Below are 27,508 nucleotides of genomic sequence, written 5' to 3' on the forward strand. Positions count from 1 at the left end.
CAGTAAGCACCTTTTTTCATTTGGAACATCTACTAAACCCCACCACTAGAGGTCCTCAGCTTCCTTGTGCCTAGCTAGATACTTCCTCTCCACCAAAAGATTTAAGCTAAAGCTGCAGCTGTTGAGCTACAGCCACCACCCTCCCCACAGTTGTTTACCAGTCCATGAATATAACAAGCTGAAACAGAGTGATTGGTGTAGGGATTAGAGAAGCTGTACTTTGTCAATGTCAATAACATTTACATTTAGTCATTTAGCAGACGCTCTTATCCAGAGCGACTTACAGTAAGTACAGGGACATTCTCCGCGAGGCAAGTAGGGTGAAGTGCCTTGCCCAAGGACACAACGTCATTTGGCGTGGCCTGGAAACCAACCAACAACCTTCTGATTAATAGCCCGACTCCCTAACCGCTAGGCCATCTGACCCCCTCAGATAATAACAACAACATCTCAGTGTCTAGCCTTTACATTACTAGTGTACAGTGCCCGTGATGCAGTCGGTGATTAAGATGTCAGTGTCACAAATACAGATTCCTTGAACTATAGATAGTGCATAGTGCCCGTGATAAAATTGGTGGCACACACACACAGATTCCCGGAATTATAGATAGGGCACAGTACCCGCGATGACGTCAGTGACACACACAGATTTCTGGAATTATAGATAGTGCAGTGCCTGTGATGCAGCTGGTGCTGACAGTTCTTCTCAGTGGTTTTGGTACCTATATTTCTCAGATCACAAATCACTCTGAAGTACTTGTTCAACCTCCACATCTATTCTAGTCAAATTGCCAATGCTGTGGTAGCCTACATTCATGCAAATGATTATGTAGTTTTAATTTGTCTGCTGTTTCCTACATTATAAATTGCTTATGTTAGGTTGATCAAAATGTACTATATTGGTTGTGTTAAATTGTCTTACCACCACAAACATTTAGTTAATTGTGATGTCCCCGGCCTGATCCGGGCCAGGTTTTCTGTTTTTCACAGGTGTTGGCTCCAGGCTCCAGGTTTCCTGCCACATACTCCATCCTTCCTGTGAAATTGACACACCTGCAACTCATCCCCTCATCAGCACCACAGTATTTCAACCCCGGTTTTCCAGTCACTCATCGCCAGTCCAACGCTTCTCCTACGTTGTTAGTACTGGCTCCTATGCTATGTTCATATAACTTAGTACACTCCTAATAATTCTGTTTTCTCTCTGCCTGTTACAGACCATGCCGCATCCTCCTGTTTGCCTCCCTGCCACACCTGCCTGCCCCACTGGATCTCCTTCGTTCTCCTTAACCTTTATTCCAATAAACCAGTCAACCGTGCCTTCTGTGGAGTTGTGCATTTGGGTCCACCAGCCAGTAGCCAGTTGGTCCATCTTAACAGTTAATAACAGAAGTCCTTACATTACATGCCTTTGTTAATCAAAGTTCAATTGCGGTACTGCACTCCGTTGGATTAGAAGAAGGACACCTGCAAAATATTAACTTAGAAGAGAGTGCCCGATATTTCATAGGAATCTCGCTCCAGACGTGAGGACCAATCAGAGTGAAGGGGCTGGGATGCGAAGAGAGCAAGCCAAACTGGCGGCAAATTATTTGTTCATAATTTTTCATTATTTGATGTCGAAATGCTTATCCAAACAACGTCAATCGCAGCACTGCACTCCGTTGGATTATAGAGGACATATGCTGAATATAAACTTTGCAGAGTGCCCGGTTCTTGAACTGATCATGGTAAACTAAACCCATTCTAATTTGTGCACACACACACATACACAGATATTCCTGGCATTATTAGAGAGATGTAGTCATAATACATCTTACTTTAGCATAGGCCAAAGTAATACAATTTTAGCCCTGAGGTGCAGTTTTGGAACAGAACTGCAGAGGCAATACACTTAATATTTAGAAACACACAAAACAGACAGGCTTCTAGGATTTTTTTTAACAAAACGGCATCAATCAAATCTGGTAGGAATCTGGAAAAAGCTAATGTTCAGCCTGAACATACAACTTTTTTACAAAACGCTCTGCACACACTTGGCTCCAAAAGGACAGTTCGCCGACAACCTTTTGTTCAGCTATCACTGTCTGCCTCATCCTCCCCCTCACTCTAAGTGATAGCGGAAATTGTAGCAGCTTGGATACTAGCTTGGCAAATCACCATGGAGCTTTGAGTACCCAGCAACCTTTGTGCTGTCTAACAGTAGCCGTTATTGTGTGGCCCCAGCCTGTGTGAACCCAGGCTTCATATCTCTTCACCATATCACATAAAACTGTCTGGAAGAGGGGGTACATACATTCCTTTTCTAGCAATAGTCTGCCATTTACTAATTACACTTCAAGCTTTCATTTAACATTAGCTTGATTTGGCAGTTTTCTGACACTTTCTTTACTGAAGCTGAGCAGAGGATTGCACATGACAACCATGCATTATTTACAAGCCAAGTAGCACATTCTACTATAAGAGAATAGAATAGATTTAAAATTTACACAATTTGCCCAGATTTGTATGTATTTAATGTATTTTGTAATTTACATCCTATTTTTACACATAACCAATACATATTGGACACACACACATACACACAAGCTTACACACACTGGCATGCCAATGCACAAACACAGTAGACATAGTCCAGGGTTTCCCGCAGCACTTTTCAATTAAGGCGGCCGCCTAAGCAACACACGCCTGCCGCCTTAACTACGTAGTCAGTTTTTTTTTTATAGCGATATCCGCCATTGTCCTGTTTTCTCCCTTCCGTTCCAAACCGTGACCAACGCGTCTCCCTTCTCTGCAGAACGCATTAGTCTATCGCACAAACTATCGGGCAACCCTGTTGTCGATGCACCATTGTCCCAGACTGTGGCACACACACACACACACACACACTACACGCACGCAGGTATTCCCACAATCCCAGACTGGTGACTGTGTGATACCAACTGCACATAGGCCTTCTAAACATCCCAACCCCGACCCCACCTCAAAACTTAATTCTGGTGCAACTGTGAAAATACCATTCCATAAACTGTTTGGGCTTCATGTACTGTAGCAATGCAAGGCATGAAGCTTGCAGCTGATCTTTTCACTTTGTAATTTGTAATATATTTAGACCTGCATACAACAACAAAATAATTCTTGGATGGGGGTTTCAAACACTAACTAGAAACATGCGCACAGAATGTGTGTTACTGCCTGACCCAACTGTGCAACTGATTTAGAGTGTAGAACCTGTAACCTATGAAAACAAGGTCTGCCACAAGCACATAATAGATTTTAAAATTCTTGGACGAGCAGAAGTACTGTTTTCAAAGTTGGCCATAACTCCTGGTTTACGCCTAGCTCTGAGCTTGTCATGACGTAACTGCAGTCCCCACCACTCATCCCCTTCAGGGGCAATCAGTCATGATAAGCTCTAAGCACCATACAGGGGGCCAAGTTTTTAAATATATTCTGATTTTAAGGGGATCCTGAGATCTAGGCTGTCCTTTAAATCCAAGTTAAGGAATTCCCAGAGCTGACAATCCAAAATGCTCCTTGAGTCCTTACATTCTATTTTTACGATCTATAGTCTGGAAAATGCACAGACTTGTGTACCCTGCTTCATTAACTGTACAGTTTTGTTAATTTAGAAAAGGAATGTAGAAGGTATTGCTCAATGTAAACAGGAGGGAAGGGGGTAGGGTACAATGTGTCTGGACATCAATTTCATTCCCTACTCCTATATGTGTTCTTTGACCTTACTGCCTGAATCACTGTCCCGTTCCAAAAGAAATCCTGAAAGCTCTTGATGTAGAAGTTATGTAATTAGGCTAGTGGTTTTGGGAAGTCATCTGAGATGCTAAAGCCTGAGATCAATGCTGTTCACACAATCTATTCTATTACAATCTGTTCTACATTTTTAGTTAATGTCCTAAATGCATGGAACTGAAATGGAACTGAGGTCAGCTATGTGAACACCATTAACGTGTGTATGCAACATCATTATAAAATGCAAGACAAATGCTATTTAAATACAAATAATCTGTATTACGCCCTTCATTGTTGCAACAGCTGCAACCGGTTAAGCTTGACAAATGTGCTAATGGCTAGCCAGTGTGCTGTTTGCAAAGGCACATTTCCAGATCCCCTATTATCATGTATTGTTTAACTCTTTCCAAGATGGATGACGATAGTATGAAGAGAAGAAAATGTCATGCTCATGGGGAGATATGGATAACAGATGTTCAAGGTTAAGAAAAACAATTTTAAAGAATACACTTTTTCATTGTGCAAAACGTTTAATGTGTACCTACAGTATATTCAACTACACATTTCAGTGGCCTTACAGTGGGATAGACAAGATAAATCAGTGTGTTAAAATGAGTTTCCAATTATTTTAAAACTTTGAAGTTTAAGACTAGAGATACACTGATTGCAATTTTCTTGGCCTGTATGATTTTCGGGTTTTTTGAAAAACCAAACTATTTAGTTTTAATTTAAATTTAATAAAATTATTAAACATTACAATTTCCCCTATACTGCACTGTTACAGGATCTCTCACTTAACCAACTCTCAAAATAAAGTGTTCTCTGAATGAAAAGAGGTAGAAATAACAATGAACTGAAAATGAGCTGTTTTAAATAACAACAAAATATGTAATTTTCCACTATAAATTGACCTTTTTCTATTTTTTTACTTGTCCAAAGATGTCCAAAGATTAGCCTACAAGCCTTTAAACCAAACTGGATTGTACAAAACAATGCGTTTTGTGTAACAGGTGTGGCCACGTCTGTTACACTTGTGACGTTATTGCCTGCGCCGCTGGCAACGAAACGGATCGGCCCGGAATCGGAAAGACATAGGTCTACGACTGACCTGCCGGTCACCAGTCCGGCCGAGCATGCAATAAATCGTCTGATTCCGGTCCCTGGCGGGTTGATGGGTGCATTTTTATTCAAGACTTATTTCCAAGATGGGTAACAACTTGTTCACCCATGTTAGCAGAATAATGTCATTATGTACAGAAATACAATAGGTTTTTCTCATTTTTATAATTTTGAATACATTCCAGTCTAGACAACCTGCCAGAAGTGTTACCCTTCACACCTTTACTTGTTTCACTTTCTTCATTTATCTGAAAGGACTTCAGTCTATATTTTCACTAAACAAACTTTATTTGATGTAATGGAAGTGTTGTTCAGAATTTCTATCAAGCTGCATAAAATCCTCTGGATCATCTGTCCTGTTTCCCCCTGGTTCTGTTCCAGATAAGTGGAGAGGAGCAATAGGGGAAGGAGATGAAGCCATTTGAGACTACTGAAATGAAACAGAGTGTGTCTCCTCTATGGGTGTATTTGTACTGTAATCTAATCAGTCCAACCAGCCTCTGACAAAAAGTAATGAGGCTGGGACAACTCCAGTCTTCTGTTGTGGCCCATCGATGTCATGCGCTTAAAATGTCACCGTTCCAGAGAAACATTACTTCATTTCCTGCGCCCACAGCCTGGAAAACGCCTGCCGTTTTCTTTCCTAGTCCCATGCAGGCTTTGTGACTATGTGCACATGCAGGCCAGCCCTGGAGGGACATCACAGAAAGCACGAGGTCAACTGTGAGCAGAATGGAATTCTAGCCTGGGTCCCTCCCTTAAACTTGTCGCTCTCACACAAGTAAACAGATCTGTCTTTTCCACACCCTATCGTCCTGCACTCTATGAGTTTGACATTATCCAGTTAAAGGAAGGTTAAAGTCTGAACTTTAGGTGAATCTTTATAAATAGTTGAAACTTAACAAATGTAAACATTTCAGACATTTACGGAGAAGTTAAGTAATAAATACATAAAAAGAATAACAATCTTGAACTCTTGAAAACTTGTATCTTCCAGTGAAAGGTTACAGAGCTTCACACTTGTCTCTGCCAGAGTGGAGAAACCTATTGGACCACATGATGGTGGTGTGAGAGGGGAGAGGGATAGACTTATCACCTCCTTCCTCTGGTTGGTATTAGTGACCCAAGGAGAAGATACCACATACCAGTGAGAAGACTATTGGGCTAGGCCTGACTCAGAGGACAAATAAGTGGCCCTTGAACACTACTATCAATTCTTAACCAGTTCCGTATACTTTCACATAATTTGAAATCACTTGACAATTTCCATTGATAGTTTTCATCCTACTTTCATGTAGGAGCCACTCCATGACAACAAGGTTGACATATGGACTAACTGAGTAAGAGCTTAGAAACATCCAGTAAACAGAGCCAGATCTCCCGTCTTCCTGACAAAACAGATGAATAATCTATCGTCCAAACATTTATGCTAACAGGTGAAAAGAGGTCCATAGCTACATAACATTGTGTATACACAACTGAAAAGCGATTTAACCCAGGTCAGGCAACTATGGATATACAATAAATGTGTGAGTTAAGCCTGAAAATAAATGTTTTTTGAAATAGCACATTTGTATTTGTCTTGGCATTTTAAAAGATAACAATGCACCAAAATATATATGTTTGTATAATCATGGCCTGAAAGATTGAAATCCCTACATTCATTCTCGATCTGGCAGTGTGAAGACCAGAATGGAATACATCCCCTTTGAATTCCACCAGTGTAAACTGAAGTGCAGTACTCAGAGCTGAGGTCTGGATGTCATTATACTCCCACTCTGTCTTACACAGGTCAAGAAAACACTCCCACAGTCATTCAATCCTTACAAAACTAAGCGTCATACCTAATCTCTGACTACTCATTACTATTGCACATGTACCTTGTTCCTCTCAATAGATTGGTAGATTAGATACTTTACTTTGCAGTTTAGAAACGTAATAAAACATGTATTTGTCCACAACACATATTTTTTTTATTTTTTTTTAATATAAAATATGTGTCAAACTGAGTTACAAGCCATATGAAAAGAGCACAACATCAGGTCAGCACTTCCTGCTTTTACGGTACCATGGCACTGGAAGTGTATTTACTAAGTATGAGCTCAACGTTTCCAGCAACTCTTGCTAATATTTTCCCCTGAGGTTAAACAGAAGAATGTGAAGGTAAGGAACTATGTACAGTAGTATATTGAATGCTATATACTTTATAATAAAGTATTTGGCTCCGAACATTCTTCAACCGTCTACTTTGCCATCATTGTTTCCAAAACCACCACAATACCATATTGAAAAATAGGACGTAGGTTGCTTCAATTCAACTCAGAAAAAGTAGATACATCTGTAATCAAGAACTTCTAACAGAATGCATTGTTTATCAACTAAATATAGATTGTTTTCCTGTCAATTCAAATTCAACCATTCCAAACCAACAACCAGTCTTTACCATAATTGTCAGGCTTCTTCCTGCAATGTCAGACTCTAGGGTGTGAGACACAGCTGTGCACCCATGGTCATGTAAATTCCTTTGGTTCCCATCCAGCTGTGTAAATGGCTAATGTGTTGAAACTGTAAGTGATCTGACTCAAATACAGCTGGGAGCCTTTGTCAGCCAGGCGGGAGAATAGCGAGCTAAAATATCACTGTAACTCATTCTCACTAAAAAACAATGTGGAGAAGGGCTAATGCTTTGGAGCTGCTCTGTGGGCACAAACTGGGGTCAACAGTGATACATCACCCCAACAAAGTGTGCACTTCGCCTGCACTGTGCCATGTATCTTAGAGAGTGAGCTGAGGGAATATCACACAAGCTACAGTGTATCAAATATCTAGAAAAAGTGAGAGGAGGGAAGAGAGAGGAAAAAGTATTCAAGAGAGGCCGGGCCCTAGCCCAGTCCCAAGGGATCCTCACTCTCTCATTTCCGCTGAAATGTTCTGTTTGGGTTTAGATAGCAGAGAGCACAATAAAAGTGCTTCAGCAGAGCAAAACATACAGTGCACTCTAATTGGAGCACTCTCTCTCTTGATTTCTCTTTCTCTCTCAGCTCTGCTTTTCTGTGGTGGTTTCTGACTACTTTTTAATCAAAGGTCAACTTGTGTACCTGGAAAGATCTGTAAGATTTTGTTATGAATAGTCTAATCCTACTCATGTAAATTCCTGAATTTACGGTAACATGCTGTTAATACTGTAGTTCAGGTGTACTATAGAACTCCAGTAGCATGGCATGAGCTAGCAGATTTGTGTGCTTCCAACTAGAACTCCGGTAGACCATTAAAAAGCAGCCATTGAGGATATTGTGATTTGCAAAATTACAGTCAGATACATTTTTAATAAAAAACCTATGCCTCAACTTTTAGGCACAAGATTATTTATTTTATTATCGTTATGATTTTATTCAACACGTTTATTCTTCTCTAGTCAAAGAGCCTCTTTAATACACCGTCTGTATATATGATGAAAGATAATTTATTGAGTGGTTTGGTGACACATTGTGTGGTTGAATTACACCAACACACAAGCAAGCACAAATAAATCCCCATCCGCTCACTTAGTAATTCAATTACTTTTGTAGATCTCGGCCTAACTGGGATAGCTGCAACACAAACAGTTGAGTTTCTTTTAATTCTCAGACACTTGGACCCAGAAATAAGACCATAAATTCCTCTTAGCCTACAAGACACAGCTGTGGAAACATGCTTGCAATGGCTGAGATGTTTGCCTGTCCAGGGAGAGGGAGGTGACCCTGGCATGCTCAAAATGGCTGACCACTCCCAAAACAGCCTCATTCACACTTTGCACAAAAACTCACAAAAAACACAAGTGTATCCACACACACACAGCAAAGTAAGGCCATGTGGCCCTCACCTGTCACTCCTTTGGTGACAGCTGCTTCCTGGCCCGCCCCCCATACCCCATACAGTTGTAATGTCTTCCTCCCTTCCATGCCTAGGATACCACCCCTCTCCACCACCTGCCCTATAGTAACACAGGCTGTTGTGTGAATCTGAAATACTAGTCATGATTTCAAAGGGCAGTTTGACAACCTGTAAAGTTAGTCATGTTTAGGGTTCACACGGAGAGTAAAACATTTGAAAACATGTACAAAATCGTCTTTACATTAAGATTACATTGACTCCCGTGTAAATAGCAAAACCTATAGTAACAACATTGTAGGTACCATTGTAGTTCCACATAAATGGTCTTCTGCATCATTTTGTACTGTGTCTCTCATGTCACTGTTTGGTAAAAGACTAACCCCTCCCTGTAAGATGACTCCACCTTTTAGGTGCTTTCAGACATGTTAAGTGGGCAAGGCCAGACTGTGGGTCTCACTGAGGTAGTCTGGATGGGGCTGATGCTACTGATAAAATAGATCCATCAAGCACTAATTGGAAAATGCTCTTGAGTCCCAAGCAGTTAGCACATACATTATGTTAGGGATGTTTAACTATCGATACTTTCATGTTTTTAAAGTACAAATGTTGCATTACTACTAGTGTACTAGGACAGACAGACAGACAGACAGACAGACAGAGAGAGAGAGAGATAGACAGATAGATAGATAATGCTATAATATAATAGATGATAACATGCTATTCAATCAATTTCTAACTTCCTCAACTCTTATATTGGTGTCGAGGATATGAAGTGGCTCTTTAGAGTCCCTTTAGAAAATCCTTCAAGAGCATCTTTTCTGGCACATGCACTGTGAGTGTCAGAAGTGTAGCATCACCGTGTTGTTCTATGACGAACTGCTAAAATGGTTGGCGTGTAAACCCGGTCATATTGCCCATATTTTATCTTGAATGCTACAAGCGAGGACTTGACTCGACTAGGCCGCATTACTGCAGCGCAAAAATGTTTTCAGATTGAAAGGTCCGCATCACCGTAACTCACTAAATCAAAGTATTTCAATACAATGTTACAATATATCGACGGAAAGGCAATCAACGTGTATTTTGATGATGTTATTATTCACACATTACAATGAAAGTACAATGCTGAGATGCGTACATTTATGAGGTAATATTTGATGAATGAAGGTGAATTTCTTAAAATGGGAAATTGACACTGCCAAAGCTTTGAGGCCACAATGTTTGTATATAATGGCAGAAGCAGGGCTCCCAAGTCATGTATTATAGGCCTGTTTCTCATCATGTGAGTAAAACGCAGCCATGGATGTCAACATTCCCGAAGCATCAACAATTGCGCACCGTGCAAATAGTACATAAAGTGTGTCAAGTAGCACCCATTTTTTTGTACACCTGACTTAAAATATATAAACATTTGAAATGTCAGTGGGTTTTCGTGTAGGGAAGGGCAAAATAGAAGTCATATCAGACTGTCAAATCAGCACTGATTTGACAGAGCTTAGCGCTCCGCACCACCGATCTGCACGACCACGCCTGTTTGCATCCATTCCACTGTACCGGTATCTCCATCCATATTTGAGTCAAAGTCAAAGTAATCAATACTATCACATCGACATATATAATTATTATCCTCTATTATGCAATTTACAGTCAATGTGGCCTAGGCTATTATGGAATCAATCTACAAGCAGTTGCAATAAATTAGAAAAGAACAAATTAAATACGTCTATTTGACTAAAAGCAAACAGACTTAATTCGATAGACTTGGTTCACGTCATCCTGGTTCCTTTTACCTTTCTCCATCACAATACCAGTGCTTTTATCCATTCAGCACATGATTACCCAAAGGCTAATTGGGACATATACTCTTCAACACAGCAAACATATACGATAACGACTTCTCTCTTAAACAACACATATTGGACTTACCACTCGAATAAAAAGTGTCGAACTTCACCGCTTTGAGTCCGCAATTGGCAAACGAGAGGCTGGGCGGGCAACAAGCTGGGAGTGACTGGAAGAATCCGCACTGCCTCCCCCCAATCCACAAAGGCCGTACTGCTGCACTGAATCTTAAAGGGGCGGAGACTGAAGAAGAGAACACGAACCCACTTTGCAATAGTCTGAGCCGCGTGTACCATGTTAAAAAGGCATCTTCCTTCTAATGTCTAATACGGAAAATTAGAAATAGAGTAGAAACAAGTCTATAGAAATCTAGTAAAAAAAATTGGGACCATTGGTAGATCTGAATGATTTTCTTGCAATTTTATTTTGCACCGTTAGAAAAGTACTCTCGTTTTGTAAGTTAATTATTGTAAACTATATCTTATTCATATAGGCTACTGTGTGGACCGTGTATTTCTATGGACTGTGAGTGTGAGGGAGAATAAGTGCAGGTCACAAGTAAAGGTATGACAATGACTTGTTGTGTCTGACATCAAAGTATCTGAGCCTTACATTATAGAGACCTAGGTTATACATTTCACGTAAAAATGATTTCATTCACTTTTTGCTGGACAGTGCAGTGTCCCTCTTGTTGCCCATACAAGGCACATTTGTTCTTATCAAAAATGCATTCCATTCATAAGTACAAAGAACATCGTATTGGATCCCCATTAAGAGGGCCATCTCAACCATTATCTCTTGTGTTTTTCTGATGTTTCTCTAAAGTTTTCTGGGATTTAAGTTGCATTTTGTACTATTCGTATTTCTACCATTAGTAATGAATACACAGTGCAAAATTATATTTCTCATTTGGTTTATTAAATCTGGATTTGGAGCCACTGGATGTGCTGCGGCTCAACGCTGCTCTCATTAGATATGATTCTCGTTGCTCTTCACATGCACTTACCGCATGCATTATCTCTCCTCGGCAACTGCATTAAAGGTTGTGGAGATACATGGAACTTCTCCCTGGACAATGTGCTCATCTCTGGGTGATGTGGATCTGTTTAAGCTTTGAAAAAGCTGGCTTTAACTCCCCTGAGATGACCCCCGGACAAAGGGGCCTCTAACTTTTGGGCTCATCCCAACTTGAGCTGGCCCCACCACTATTCCCAGTGTGCTGGGGGTAGAGTGTGGAAAGCTGGGGTGAGGTCACAGCATTTCCTCCGTTCTCTGCTGGTGGACGTGACCCTCCGACGCTCAGGAATGTGCTTGCTCCTTTTGGATTCACTTCTCTCCACACAAAAGTTCCATGGTGCTAGAGAGAAAGAGGGGAAAAAAGGTTTGAGAAAAAAGGAGAGGGTGGGTAGAGATGGCGGATGCAGCTGTTTTTTTTGTTTTTGTTTGCTGAACGGATCAAGAGCTGCCAAGACAGTGTATATTCCAGTGTGCACTTGCTGTGAAGTTTGGACAATATATTTTTTTTTCATTGTTGTGTGTTGTCTGTGACAAAATGCCACTCATAATCGACCCTTCACTCTTTGTTTGAATAAAGGATCAATAATTAAATGTTTTTTGATTAGTCAATAAAACAACTGTTCACAAAAATAGTGAAATTGTTTTATTGGATTTCATGATAATTGCCTTACTTAGTGTACTTACAAAGTCAGGCAGGGCCCCTTTGTGATATTTTGGGTCAAAAGTTTTGGACATCAACTGCAAGGCACAAAATGACTTGAAGCAAATCAACTGAGTGGGAAATGCCAGTCCCTAAAGTGTCTTTAAACTCATGTCCTTGTGTGAGCCTTTTTGTTCCACACTAAATCCCGCCTGACTGACCTGGATCAATCAGCCTTGTAGTTTTCAAAGATGTATCTTCTGATTCAAAATAATATGTTTGTTTTATGTTGCTACGTATGTGTTTGCTCTTTGTTTGGTATGCCATTGAAAATAAGGGATGTTCTTATGTTCACAAAAAGGGACAAAACAAGATGTAAAATCTTTTGTGCTTATATTCGGCTTGCTTGTGGGCATACAACATGTGCCTGAGTATCGCTACCACTGGCATCACAATTTACAGTCAAACACACTGTGCCTAGGCTATATAAAGCAAAATAAACTGGACTAATACCGAAGATGACCATGACTTACCCTTCCTTGATATGGTTGGTCTTGTAACTTCCTACAGTCATACTGGTGAATGAAGGACATGCTCTCCAACAAAACCTTTGGACTGCCCAGAGGGTGTAAAGTGGGAACTGCAAACCATTAAAAGAACTTGGTCACAAGATTACATTAGATGCTGATTATACGTACATTGCTGATAGAAAACAAATCTGTATTGAATTCCAAGTAAAATTTAGTTTTATAAAACACAAGCACACAAGCTTACAGATTCCGGAGGCAGCCATTCTGTTGTTGTTTGTCACATGTCTGACAGGAGTCAGTGTTTGATGAATGGCTTGGTAGTCCTTCCGTTGAGTGGTGTCAATGCTGTATGGTGCCTTGACCCTCAAATCATTATCTACTGACTCTGGCCACCATTTACACTGTTACAATACAAATTGAGAGAGAGAACTAAAAGAAGAGTAGATAAGGAGAACAAATATGACACAACCTGGTAACCTACAAGTACATTGAACAAAGCTGCTGCAACCTTGATTAGGTTGTTTATCAAAAAAATGCATATACCGTCAGCGCCTACTTGACAAACCTTTGTCATCTCTGTCTCCATGTGAGTTACAGGTGCATTCAGGAACCTTACATTAGTCCTTATGAACTTGGCACAGGAGGTTTGTGGAATATTGTGTGTCTTAAGCAGCTCATGTTCCTTAGGGCGTATGACATATGAATGGTTCTTATAGACTTTGTCAGGTTCCAATTTGTCAGGTATCCTTTCATCAAATATCCTGTATGTATTTGAACTGAAAAATTGGGTAAAACATCAGATTCAGAGGCTGCAAAAACGACACAAATACTAGAGAGGGTACAATTTCTGGGGAAATTGTAGGGTGTGCTTGCTTGCGTCGGTTGCACAGGGGTCCGTTTTTGAATGACATTTTTACAACTGATTTCTGTATATTTTATATGAAAATGCATAGTTATTATTTATAAAGATTAAATAGATTTAAAAGCATTTTTTTTTGCTGCTCATTTACAACTGAAAATACGAGTGAAGTGTAGAATTAAATAGATGTCTTCTCATTTCCCCTGCAAGAGGCAGCCTCATCGTTGAATCAAAACGAATACATTTGGCAGACCGGTGTAAAAATTGACCTAATCTCTATGACTTAAACGTCATTTTAAGTTTTTCCCTTCTCGTGATATTTTCAGGCATGTAGCCTACTCATTGCATTCATTCATTAATAAAGAACCCCCTTTGAAGATTATTCTACGACGTTACCCGGCAGTAGAAGATGGAATCGCGATTCAAACAGTACCATCTGCTAACTGAAAATATGCCCCCCAAAACGTAAATAAGCTTGACATTTATTTAGTGGAAAATCGCTCAATTATAAAAAGCTCACTGGTAGCGACCATTGTCAGTAACAACGCAAAATGCGATATAGCCCTGTGTGGAGAAGCTGCCCCGGTAAATTGTACTACTACGGTACAGTACTAGTAGACTACTGCTGTGTTCGTCTTGGTAGCGATTGCGTTGGTTGAATTGGATTTAACGTTCCGTTGTACGGTTTAGGATGAAATTAATTATTTTCATGAACATATTGACAACGTTTAGGCTGTGGCAATGAAGTTCAGGTTAGTAGTTAGATAGACTTTTGATTTAAGTAAGGAGAGTGCCGAACATGTTCTGTCGCCGTTTGACTTCCTAAACAGCTGTGTACTGTAGATGTTTTTGTAGTGTGTCTCGCGTAAGCTACAGCGTTGCAGTTAGCTACACTGGTTTGAAACCACAGGTAATGGTAATTTCACCAACAAATCGTTTACTAATGTCAGAATAAATCCTACAACGAAAAAGTATATGTGAGGAATGTGTATTTTAACCCTCGTGCTGCCTTCGGGTCACATGACCCAAAGGTTCATAACGAACCATCATTGTGTTTACCCAATTTTACCCAATACAAAAACAAATAAAAATACTTTTCTTTTAACCTTCGCAATGTGGGGGGTCTGAGACAGCCCGACGGTTAAAAGAAAATGCTTCACTTTGTTTTTGTATGCGGTAAAGTTGTCGCAATACGACGGTGGGTCACAATGACTGATGGGTCAGAACGACCCGAGGAGAACACAAGGGTTAACGATTGAAAACAGATACATCATAGACCACTGTAGTATGTGTTGCCCGGGCAACACAGGCTATAATGTCATGATGCTAATACTTCAGTGAAATAGTAGACTACTGTTTCCGAAAGTAGATGTACTTCCTTAATAATATCAGCTTATATTGTACATTACACATCACAATTGTGTGTCATATCACAAAGTAAAATGAGTAAATAGTTATCACCCTGGCCTCTTTGCTTGTGGCGTTTCTGCAGCTGTCTTGCAGTAAAGCTATAGTTAGCCTAGCTATCCCTTAACAGATGCGAAACGAATGTTCTGCCAAAGGTAGTCACGCGTGTGTTCGTGACGTTAGTGACGTAGTGACGTTAGCAACGTCAGTGACTGTGGCTAGCAAATTAGCTGCCTTGCAGTAAAGCTATAGTTAGCCTAGCTATCCCCCAAGTTAACTGATACGAAACGAATGTTCTGCCAAAGGTAGTCACGCGTGTTTTCGTGACGTTAGTGACGTAGTGACGTTAGTAACGTCAGTGACTGTGGCTAGCAAATTAGCCACCGTTAGCTTCACTTTTCGCCACAAAAACTTAACTTCAGCCTAAACCATGCAACGGAACGTAAATCCCAATAGAAGCAACTCAATCGCTACCAAGACGAAACTTTTGACACCTAGGTTGTCTAGGTAGGCCAAATATTGACTGAGTTTTAGGGGGGCAAAAAGAAATAAAAACTAGAAACGGCTGTTCCTGCGAAACAGCAGTGAGAATGCTGAAAACCTGAATGGGGATAGCTGACCATGCTAAAAAAGCTGAAAATAGTGAAAATTTAGTAGAAAGTTATAAGCTGAAGCTTCAAAGCAACCGAAAGGTATTTTTGAAAGGGACTGGAGCAGCATTCCAACAATGATTTGAAAGGATTTACCATTACTTTTAAAGGGAGAATAATTTGCACAAAAACCTTAATATTTTATAAAGTATAAAAGTGAGAAATGAGAAAATACCCGCAAGCTGAAATGAATTTCAAAAATGTGTGAGTCACACAAAAGAGGCAGTGTGGAAGCTGAACTGCATCATCTTAACAAAGCTAATAGCTAAAATAGCCTACAATGTGGGAGAAGCTGAAAGCTGAACTGTTAAACAGAAGAAGTAGGCTAGCTAGTCGTAACAAGAATATTATCGTTTTAACAGATTAAATTATAGTTGGGATAGTATTAGCAGTAGCAGATGTAGCCTATGCGTTTACTCGGCTTTCTTAGTTGGATTCAATGTGTTGATGGAATGAAACATACAGCAGTAGGGCCGATACAGGAAGACACGGCGACACTTTGTTGCAGAAGGATGATGGTGCAAGTTTTGTCCGTGGAGCATACAACGATTAATAAAAAAGAATCATGTAGACGTGTTTATTGAGTAATCGCATAACTAATTACACATGTAAACGGAGTAATCGTATTATTGGCATAAACCGACAATTTCTAGTAATCGTGTTTCTCATGGTCAAGTAAACGTACCAATCACCTGTGTGAGAGACTGAGTGGTGCGTGTCTGTCGTTACGGTGATGGTGCAGCTATGATTGCTAATGCGCTGAGGGCAGAGAATAAGAGAAATGTAGCTAGAATCCACACCTCAAACAAGATAACCTAGACGCAAAACTGTACGTCCAATCCAAAATATAAGGATATTTTCCGAGACCCAAGACTCTGCCGAAACCAGAGATATTCTTTATATGTCTGTGCAGTCAGAAATACGACTCTACCTGCAGTTTCAAAAACGTGTTCCTTTTGCTTTCCTGGTGCTTGTTTGTTTGGTTGCCACGGTGATGGCGCAGCTGTGATAGCTAACGAGCTAGGCAGAGAGAAAAACGAACATTTACCTAGCATCCACACCTCAAACAAGTTGACCTAGACGCAAAACTATACGTCCAATCCAAAATATAAGGATATTTTCCGAGACCCAAGACTCTGCCGAAACCAGAGATGTCTTTTATATGTCTGTGCGGTCAGAAATACGACTCTATCGGCAGTTTCAAAATCTTGTTCCTTCTTGCTTTCTCTGACTGATTTTACTCACCTCTCCATTGAAGTTAGTGAGAGAATTTGAAAGGCTGCTCTCGCTTCAAGGCTCATAGCTGAAAATCTGTAAATGTGAGCTCTTTAGTAGTTACATTGGCTGAAAGAGGACAATTTTTCCTACATTTTAAGGTATAACTTGTTTCTGTAAGTTAAACTATATGAACGTTAGAGGAATTTGTTTGACAAATTAGTTGAATATCAGAAAAAGAGCAGCCAGCAGAGTGTGCCACTCTGCTTGCTGCTCATTCATAAAAATCAAGAAGGAGCAAACATTTTAATGTATTTCAAACTGTCATAATTCAAAATTGGCTGAATATTTGAAAAAGCTGAATCATTTGGGAATAGCTGAATGTCTTGTGAACATTTTAAAGGTTGAATGGTGTCTCTAGCTGAAAGTATGCTGAAGTAGTTACGTTTGAAAGAGGAGGAAGCTTTTTAATGATTTGAAAGGATTTACCATTACTTTTAATGGGAGAATAATTTGCACAAAAACCTTAATGTCTTAAAAAGTATAAAAGTGAGAAATACCAAAAGTCATAGCCATCATCTCCTGAAGGAGCTGAACGTTTTGATACAAAAGTTGTAGGAATCGGTTAAAGTATGCAGAACGAGTTAAAGGCCAAAAAACGGCGGAAGAACTAAGAAGTTGAAAAACAATAGTGAGAATGCTGAACAGAATTCTCACAACTAGAAACGGCTGTTCCTGCGAAACAGCAGTGAGAATGCTGAAAACCTGAATGGGGATAGCTGACCATGCTAAAAAAGCTGAAAATAGTGAAAATTTAGTAGAAAGTTATAAGCTGAAGCTTCAAAGCAACCGAAAGGTATTTTTGAAAGGGACTGGAGCAGCATTCCAACAATGATTTGAAAGGATTTACCATTACTTTTAAAGGGAGAATAATTTGCACAAAAACCTTAATATTTTAAAACGTATAAAAGTGAGAAATGAGAAAATACCCGCAAGCTGAAATGAATTTAAAAAATGTGTGGGTCACACAAAAGAGGCAGTGTGGAAGCTGAACTGCATCATCTTAACAAAGCTAAGAGCTAAAATAGCCTACAATATGGGAGAAGCTGAAAGCTGAACTGTTAAACAGAAGAAGTAGGCTAGCTAGTCGTAACAAGAATATTATCGTTTTAACAGATTAAATTATAGTTGGGATAGTATTAGCAGTAGCAGATGTAGCCTATGCGTTTACTCGGCTTTCTTAGTTGGATTCAATGTGTTGATGGAATGAAACATACAGCAGTAGGGCCGATACAGGAAGACACGGCGACACTTTGTTGCAGAAGGATGATGGTGCAAGTTTTGTCCGTGGAGCATACAACGATTAATAAAAAAGAATCATGTAGACGTGTTTATTGAGTAATCGCATAACTAATTACACATGTAAACGGAGTAATCGTATTATTGGCATAAACCGACAATTGCTAGTAATCGTGTTTCTCATGGTCAAGTAAACGTACCAATCACCTGTGTGAGAGACTGAGTGGTGCGTGTCTGTCGATGGTGCAGCTATGATTGCTAATGCGCTGAGGGCAGAGAATAAGAGAAATGTAGCTAGAATCCACACCTCAAACAAGATAACCTAGACGCAAAACTGTACGTCCAATCCAAAATATAAGGATATTTTCCGAGACCCAAGACTCTGCCGAAACCAGAGATATTCTTTATATGTATGTGTAGTCAGAAATACGACTCTACCTGCAGTTTCAAAAACGTGTTCCTTCTGCTTTCCTGGTGCGTGTTTGTTTGGTTGCCACGGCGATGGAGCAGCTATGATTGCTAACGCGCTGAGGGCAGAGAATAAGAGAAATGTAGCTAGAATCCACACCTCAAACAAGATAACCTAGACGCAAAACTGTACGTCCAATCCAAAATATAAGGATATTTTCCGAGACCCAAGACTCTGCCGAAACCAGAGATATTCTTTATATGTCTGTGCAGTCAGAAATACGACTCTACCTGCAGTTTCAAAAACGTGTTCCTTTTGCTTTCCTGGTGCTTGTTTGTTTGGTTGCCACGGTGATGGCGCAGCTGTGATAGCTAACGAGCTAGGCAGAGAGAAAAACGAACATTTACCTAGCATCCACACCTCAAACAAGTTGACCTAGACGCAAAACTATACGTCCAATCCAAAATATAAGGATATTTTCCGAGACCCAAGACTCTGCCGAAACCAGAGATGTCCTTTATATGTCTGTGCGGTCAGAAATACGACTCTATCGGCAGTTTCAAAATCTTGTTCCTTCTTGCTTTCTCTGACTGATTTTACTCACCTCTCCATTGAAGTTAGTGAGAGAATTTGAAAGGCTGCTCTCGCTTCAAGGCTCATAGCTGAAAATCTGTAAATGTGAGCTCTTTAGTAGTTACATTGGCTGAAAGAGGACAATTTTTCCTACATATTAAGGTATAACTTGTTTCTGTAAGTTAAACTATATGAACGTTAGAGGAATTTGTTTGACAAATTAGTTGAATATCAGAAAAAGAGCAGCAAGCAGAGTGTGCCACTCTGCTTGCTGCTCATTCATAAAAATCAAGAAGGAGCAAACATTTTAATGTATTTCAAACTGTCATAATTCAAAATTGGCTGAACATTTGAAAAAGCTGAATCATTTGGGAATAGCTGAATGTCTTGTGAACATTTTAAAGGTTGAATGGTGTCTCTAGCTGAAAGTAAGCTGAAGTAGTTACGTTTGAAAGAGGAGGAAGCTTTTTAATGATTTGAAAGGATTTACCATTACTTTTAATGGGAGAATAATTTGCACAAAAACCTTAATGTCTTAAAAAGTATAAAAGTGAGAAATACCAAAAGTCATAGCCATCATCTCCTGAAGGAGCTGAACGTTTTGATACAAAAGTTGTAGGAATCGGTTAAAGTATGCAGAACGAGTTAAAGGCCAAAAAACGGCGGAAGAACTAAGAAGTTGAAAAGCAATAGTGAGAATGCTGTTAAGCATTCTCACAATAATAATAATAACTAGAAACGGCTGTTCCTGCGAAACAGCAGTGAGAATGCTGAAAACCTGAATGGGGATAGCTGACCATGCTAAAAAAGCTGAAAATAGTGAAAATTTAGTAGAAAGTTATAAGCTGAAGCTTCAAAGCAACCGAAAGGTATTTTTGAAAGGGGCTGGAGCAGCATTCCAACAATGATTTGAAAGGATTTACCATTACTTTTAAAGGGAGAATAATTTGCACAAAAACCTTAATATTTTAAAAAGTATAAAAGTGAGAAATGAGAAAATACCCGCAAGCTGAAATGAATTTCAAAAATGTGTGAGTCACACAAAAGAGGCAGTGTGGAAGCTGAACTGCATCATCTTAACAAAGCTAAGAGCTAAAATAGCCTACAATGTGGGAGAAGCTGAAAGCTGAACTGTTAAACAGAAGAAGAAGTAGGCTAGCTAGTCGTAACAAGAATATTATCGTTTTAACAGATTAAATTATAGTTGGGATAGTAATAGCAGTAGCAGATGTAGCCTACCATTGAGTGCGTTTACTCGGCTTTCTTAGTAGGATTCAATGTGTTGATGGAATGAAACATACAGCAGTAGAGCCGATACAGGAAGACACGGCGACACTTTGTTGCAGAAGGATGATGGTGCAAGTTTTGTCCGTGGAGCATACAACGATTAATAAAAAAGAATCATGTAGACGCGTTTATTGAGTAATCGCATAACTAATTACACATGTAAACGGAGTAATCGTATTATTGGTATAAACCGACAATTGCTAGTAATCGTGTTTCTCATGGTCAAGTAAATGTACCAATCACCTGTGTGAGAGACTGAGTGGTGCGTGTCTGTCGTTACGGTGATGGTGCAGCTATGATTGCTAACGTGGTGAGGGCACAGAATAAGAGAAATGTAGCTAGAATCCACACCTCAAACAAGATAACCTAGACGCAAAACTGTACGTCCAATCCAAAATATAAGGATATTTTCCGAGACCCAAGACTCTGCCGAAACCAGAGATATTCTTTATATGTCTGTGCAGTCAGAAATACGACTCTACCTGCAGTTTCAAAAACGTGTTCCTTTTGCTTTCCTGGTGCTTGTTTGTTTGGTTGCCACGGTGATTGCCTAGCTCGTTAGCTATCACAGCTGCGCCGAGAGAAAAACGAACATTTACCTAGCATCCACACCTCAAACAAGTTGACCTAGACGCAAAACTATACGTCCAATCCAAAATATAAGGATATTTTCCGAGACCCAAGACTCTGCCGAAACCAGAGATGTCCTTTATATGTCTGTGCGGTCAGAAATACGACTCTATCGGCAGTTTCAAAATCTTGTTCCTTCTTGCTTTCTCTGACTGATTTTACTCACCTCTCCATTGAAGTTAGTGAGAGAATTTGAAAGGCTGCTCTCGCTTCAAGGCTCATAGCTGAACATCTGTAAATGTGAGCTCTTTAGTAGTTACATTGGCTGAAAGAGGACAATTCTTCCTACATTTTAAGGTATAACTTGTTTCTGTAAGTTAAACTATATGAACGTTAGAGGAATTTGTTTGACAAATTAGTTGAATATCAGAAAAAGAGCAGCAAGCAGAGTGTGCCACTCTGCTTGCTGCTCATTCATAAAAATCAAGAAGGAGCAAACATTTTAATGTATTTCAAACTGTCATAATTCAAAATTGGCTGAACATTTGAAAAAGCTGAATCATTTGGGAATAGCTGAATGTCTTGTGAACATTTTAAAGGTTGAATGGTGTCTCTAGCTGAAAGTAAGCTGAAGTAGTTACGTTTGAAAGAGCAGGAAGCTTTTTAATGATTTGAAAGGATTTACCATTACTTTTAATGGGAGAATAATTTGCACAAAAACCTTAATGTCTTAAAAAGTATAAAAGTGAGAAATACCAAAAGTCATAGCCATCATCTCCTGAAGGAGCTGAACGTTTTGATACAAAAGTTGTAGGAATCGGTTAAAGTATGCAGAACGAGTTAAAGGCCAAAAAACGGCGGAAGAACTGAGAAGTTGAAAAGCAATAGTGAGAATGCTTAACAGCATTCTCACAATAACTAGAGAGGGTACAATTTCTGGGGAAATTGTAGGGTGTGCTTGCTTGCGTCGGTTGTACAGGGATTTTAATGCCATTTTTACAACTGATATTCCTGTATATTTGGGTGTGCTCAAGCCTTCGGCGAGAGCACAACCTTTGTTCTCTCACATATATATTTATTATTGTTTATTTTCGCCCCCCTAAAACTCAGTCAATATTTGGCCTACATACACAACGGCGGTGTCAAAAGGTTCGTCTTGGTAGCGATTGTGTTGCTTCTATTGGAATTTACGTTCCGTTGCATGGTTTGGGCTTAAGTTAAGTTTTTGTGGCGAAAAGTGAAGCTAACAGTGGCTAATTTGCTAGCCACAGTCACTGACGTTACTAACGTCACCACGTCACTAACGTCACGAAAACACGCGTGACTACCTGTAGCAGAACATTCGTTTCGCATCTGTTAACTTGGGGGATAGCTAGGCTAACTATAGCTTTACTGCAAGGCAGCTGCAGAAACGCCACAAGCAAAGCGGCCAGGGTGATAACTATTTACTCATTTTACTTTGTGATGTGAAACACTATTATGAAATGTAATAATATTAGCTGATATTATTAAGGAAGTAGGCCCACATCTACTTTCGGAAACGGTAGTCTACTATTTCACTGAAGCATTAGCATGACATTAGCCTCTGTTGCCCGGGCAACACATACTACAGTGGTCTATGATGTATCTGTTTTCAATCGTTAAAATAAACATTCCTCACATATACATTTTCGTTGTAGGATTTATTATGACATTAGATTAAAAGTAAACGATTTGTGGGTGAAATTATCATTACCTGTGGTTTCAATCCAGTGTATCACTGCAACGCTGTAGCCTACGCGAGACACACGACAAAAACATGTAACATACACAGCTGTTTAGGAAGTCAAACGGCGACAGAACATGTTCGGCACTCCCCTTACTTAAATCAAAAGTCTATCTAACTACTAACCTGAATTTAATTGCCACAGCCTAAACTTTGTCAATCTGTTCATGAAAATAATTAATTTCAGCCTAAACCGTACAACGGAAAGTTTAATCGAATTCAAACAACGCAATCGCTACCGAGACGAACACAGCAGTAGTCTAGTACTGTACCGTAGTAGTAGAATTTACCGGGGCAGCTTCTCCACACAGGGCTATATCGCATTTTGCGTTGTTACCTTACAATGATCGCTACCAGTGAGCTTTTTATGAATGAGCGATTTTCCACTAAATAAATGTCAAGCTTATTTACGTTTTGGGGGGCATATTTTCAGTTAGCAGATGGTACTGTTTGAATCGCGATTCCATCTTCTACTGCCGGGTAACGTCGTAGAATAATCTTCAAAGGGGGTTCTTTATTAACGAATGAATGCAATGAGTAGGCTAAATGCATGAAAATATCAAGAGAAGGGAAAAACTTAAAAGGACGTTTAAGTCATAGAGATTAGGTCCATTTGTACACCGGTCTGCCAAATATATTCTTTTTGATTCAACGATGAGGCTGCCTCTTGCAGGGGAAATGAGAAGACATCCATTTCATTCTACACTTCACTCGTATTTTCAGTTGTAAATGAGCAGCAAAAAAAAAATGCTTTTAAATCTATGTAATCTTTATAAATAATAAGTATGCATTTTTATATCAAATACAGAAATATCAGTTGTAAAAATGTCATTAAAAAACGGACCCCTGTCCAACCGACGCAAGCACACCCTACAATTTCCCCAGAAATTGTACACTCTCTAGTTTATATAAAAATGCATAGGGCCTACTTATTATGTATAAATATTACATACATTTAAAAGCATCTTTTTTTTGCTGCTCATTTACAACTGAAAATACGAGTGAAGTGTAGAATGAAATATGATGTCTTCTCATTTCCCCTGCAAGAGGCAGCCTCATAGCTGAATCAAAACGAATACATTTGGCAGACCGGTGTAAAAATGGACCTAATCTCTATGACTTAAACGTCCTTTTAAGTTTTCCCTTCTCGTGATATTTTCAGGCATTTAGCCTACTCATATTGCATTCATTCATTAATAAAGAACCCCCTTTGAAGATTATTCTACGACGTTACCGGCAGAAGATAGAATCGCGATTCAAACAGTACCATCTGCTAACTATAAATATGCCCCCAAAAACGTAAATAAGCTTGACATTTATTTAGTGGAAAATCGCTCATTCATAAAAATCTCACTGGTAGCGATCATTGTCAGTAACAACGCAAAATGCGATATAGCCCTGTGTGGAGAAGCTGCCCCGGTAAATTCTACTACTACAGTACAGTACTAGATTACTGCTGTGTTCGTCTTGGTAGCGATTGCGTTGGGTGAATTCGATTAAACGTTCCGTTGTACGGTTTAGGCTGAAATTAATTATTTTCATGAACAGATTGACAAAGTTTAGGCTGTGGCAATGAAGTTCAGGTTAGTAGTCAGATAGTTTCACCTATTGAAAGACTTTTGATTTAAGTAAGGGGAGTGCCGAACATGTTCTGTCGCCGTTTGACTTCCTAAACAGCTTTGTAAGTTAGATGTTTTTGTCGTGTGTCTCGCGTAGGCTACAGCGTTGCAATGAGCAACACTGGTTTGAAACCACAGGTAATGATAATTTCACCAACAAATCGTTTACTTGTAATGTAATGTCATAGTAAATCCTACAAAGAAAATGTATTTGTGAGGAATGTTTATTTTAACGATTGAAAACAGATGCATCATAGACCACTGTGGTATGTGTTGCCCGGGCAACAGAGGCTAATGTCATGCTAATGCTTCAGTGAAATAGTAGACTACCGTTTCCGAAAGTAGATGTGGGCCTACTTCCTTAATAATATCAGCTAATATTGTACATTACATTTCATAATTGTGTTTCACGTCACAAAGTAAAATGAGTAAATAGTTATCACCCTGGCCTCTTTGCTTGTGGCGTTTCTGCAGCTGCCTTGCAGTAAAGCTATAGTTAGCCTAGCTATCCCCCAAGTTAACAGATGCGAAACGAATGTTCTGCTACAGGTAGTCACGCGTGTTTTCGTGACGTTAGTGACGTTAGTAACGTCAGTGACTGTGGCTAGCAAATTAGCCACCGTTAGCTTCACTTTTCACCACAAAAACGCAATTTCTACTTAAACCATGCAACGGAACGTAAATAAAAATACAACCAACGCAATCGCTAACAAGACAAACCTTTTGACACCGCCGTTGTGTATGTAGTCCAAATATTGACTGATCCTTAGGGGGGCGAAAATAAATAATAAATAAATATATATGTGAGAGAACAAAGGTTGTGCCCTTGCCGAAGGCAAAGCACACCCAACTAGAGAGGGTGCAATTTCTGGGGAAATTGTAGGGTGTGCTTGCGTCGGTTGTACAAGGATTTTAATGCAATTTTTACAACTGATATTCCTGTATATTTTATATAAAAATGCATAGGGCCTACTTATTATGTATAAATATTACATAGATTTAAAAGCATCTTTTTTTTTGCTGCTCATTTACAACTGAAAAAACGAGTGAAGTGTAGAATGAAATAGATGTCTTCTCATTTCCCCTGCAAGAGGCAGCCTCATCGTTGAATCAAAACGAATACATTTGGCAGACCGGTGTAAAAATTGACCTAATCTCTATGACTTAAACGTCATTTTAAGTTTTTCCCTTCTCGTGATATTTTCAGGCATGTAGCCTACTCATTGCATTCATTCATTAATAAAGAACCCCCTTTGAAGATTATTCTACGACGTTACCCGGCAGTAGAAGATGGAATCGCGATTCAAACAGTACCATCTGCTAACTGAAAATATGCCCCCCAAAACGTAAATAAGCTTGACATTTATTTAGTGGAAAATCGCTCATTCATAAAAAGCTCACTGGTAGCGACCATTGTCAGTAACAACGCAAAATGTGATATAGCCTGTGAGGAGAAGCTGCCCCGGTAAATTGTACTACTACGGTACAGTACTAGTAGACTACTGCTGTGTTCGTCTTGGTAGCGATTGCGTTGGTTGAATTGGATTTCATGTTCCGTTGTATGGTTTAGGCTGAAATTAATTATTTTCATGAACAGATTGACAACGTTTAGGCTGTGGCAATGAAGTTCAGGTTAGTAGTTAGATAGACTTTTGATTTAAGTAAGGAGAGTGCCGAACATGTTCTGTCGCCGTTTGACTTCCTAAACAGCTGTGTACTGTATATGTTTTTGTAGTGTGTCTCGCGTAAGCTACAGCGTTGCAGTTAGCTACACTGGTTTGAAACCAGTGGTAATTACCATTACCACAGGTAATGGTAATTTCACCAACAAATCGTTTACTAATGTCAGAATAAATCCTACAACGAAAATGTATATGTGAGGAATGTGTATTTTAACGATTGAAAACAGATACATCATAGACCACTGTAGTATGTGTTGCCCGGGCAACACAGGCTATAATGTCATGATGCTAATACTTCAGTGAAATAGTAGACTACTGTTTCCGAAAGTAGATGTACTTCCTTAATAATATCAGCTTATATTGTAGTTACATTACACATCACAATTGTGTGTCATATCACAAAGTAAAATGAGTAAATAGTTATCACCCTGGCCTCTTTGCTTGTGGCGTTTCTGCAGCTGCCTTGCAGTAAAGCTATAGTTAGCCTAGCTATCCCTTAACAGATGCGAAACGAATGTTCTGCCAAAGGTAGTCACGCGTGTTTTCGTGACGTTAGTGACGTAGTGATGTTAGTAACGTCAGTGACTGTGGCTAGCAAATTAGCTGCCTTGCAGTAAAGCTATAGTTAGCCTAGCTATCCCCCAAGTTAACAGATACGAAACGAATGTTCTGCCAAAGGTAGTCACGCGTGTTTTCGTGACGTAGTGACGTTAGTAACGTCAGTGACTGTGGCTAGCAAATTAGCCACCGTTAGCTTCACTTTTCGCCACAAAAACTTAACTTCAGCCTAAACCATGCAACGGAACGTAAATTCCAATAGAAGCAACTCAATCGCTACCAAGACGAAACTTTTGACACCTACTTTGTCTATGTAGGCCAAATATTGACTGAGTTTTAGGGGGGCAAAAAGAATAATAATAATATATATGTGAGAGAACAAAGGTTGTGCCCTTGCCGAAGGCAAAGCACACCCAATAATATATATGTGAGAGAACAAAGGCTGTGCTCTAGCCGAAGGCTTGAGCACACCCAATAATATATATGTGAGAGAACAAAGGTTGTGCCCTTGCAGAAGGCAAAGCACACCCAATAATATATATGTGAGAGAACAAAGGTTGTGCCCTTGCCGAAGGCAAAGCACACACAATAAAGGTTTACAATAAATTTAGAAAGAAATGGAAAGCTAGGAGGATATTGGTAGTCTAAGATTAATCATGAAATATGACTGAGAAACAATTTGTAAAAAAGAAACAATGAACTATGAGGCGTCACGCCATTCGCTCTATGACGCAAACGAGAAAAAAACGTACTTACCGGAACGTTTCATATACTTTTTTCTTTCTTGGTAAGCATATTTCAGCATAATGATACATGTTATGAAGGGATGGATCGGATAGTGACA

At 39.5% G+C, this 27,508-nt stretch overlaps 2 protein-coding genes across 4 annotated transcripts in view; both read right to left on the minus strand.

Annotated features, from left to right (window-relative positions):
* Positions 1–10,801, minus strand: part of LOC134008487 (spectrin beta chain, non-erythrocytic 1-like) — a 54,058-nt gene extending 43,257 nt beyond the window's left edge. For both annotated transcript variants that reach the window (XM_062447883.1, XM_062447884.1), the window contains exon 1: positions 10,669–10,801. The gene's annotated coding sequence lies outside the window, so the exon portion shown is untranslated. The remainder of the gene's footprint in view (positions 1–10,668) is intronic.
* Positions 10,802–11,494: 693 nt separating this feature from the next.
* LOC134008751 (uncharacterized protein C2orf73-like) lies at positions 11,495–27,508 on the minus strand. Of its 2 annotated transcripts, none has more exons than XM_062448260.1 (5): positions 27,421–27,508; positions 13,337–13,580; positions 13,016–13,172; positions 12,775–12,881; positions 11,495–11,941 (listed from the first exon to the last, which is right to left on the minus strand). In XM_062448260.1, the coding sequence occupies exons 2-5, from the start codon at positions 13,355–13,357 to the stop codon at positions 11,750–11,752; spliced, it is 477 nt and encodes a 158-aa protein (XP_062304244.1). In that variant the 5' UTR covers positions 13,358–13,580; positions 27,421–27,508; the 3' UTR covers positions 11,495–11,749. The 2 variants fall into 2 exon arrangements, with proteins under 2 accessions (XP_062304244.1, XP_062304243.1); XM_062448259.1 differs by having other exon boundaries at positions 13,337–13,547; positions 27,421–27,495.

Source organism: Osmerus eperlanus, chromosome 22 (genome assembly GCF_963692335.1).
Source record: "Osmerus eperlanus chromosome 22, fOsmEpe2.1, whole genome shotgun sequence".
NCBI classification, from domain to species: domain Eukaryota; kingdom Metazoa; phylum Chordata; class Actinopteri; order Osmeriformes; family Osmeridae; genus Osmerus; species Osmerus eperlanus.

Coding starts and splice junctions, on each gene's coding strand:
- LOC134008751 (XM_062448259.1), bottom strand. CDS start 27,479: ATGTATCATTATGCTGAAATATGCTTACCAAGAAAGAAAAAAGTATAT. Junction 13,173..13,336: donor TGGAGACAGAGATGACAAAG/GTTTGTCAAGTA, acceptor GTATTGTAACAG/TGTAAATGGTGGCCAGAGTC. Junction 11,942..12,774: donor ACCAACCATATCAAGGAAGG/GTAAGTCATGGT, acceptor CTTTCTCTCTAG/CACCATGGAACTTTTGTGTG.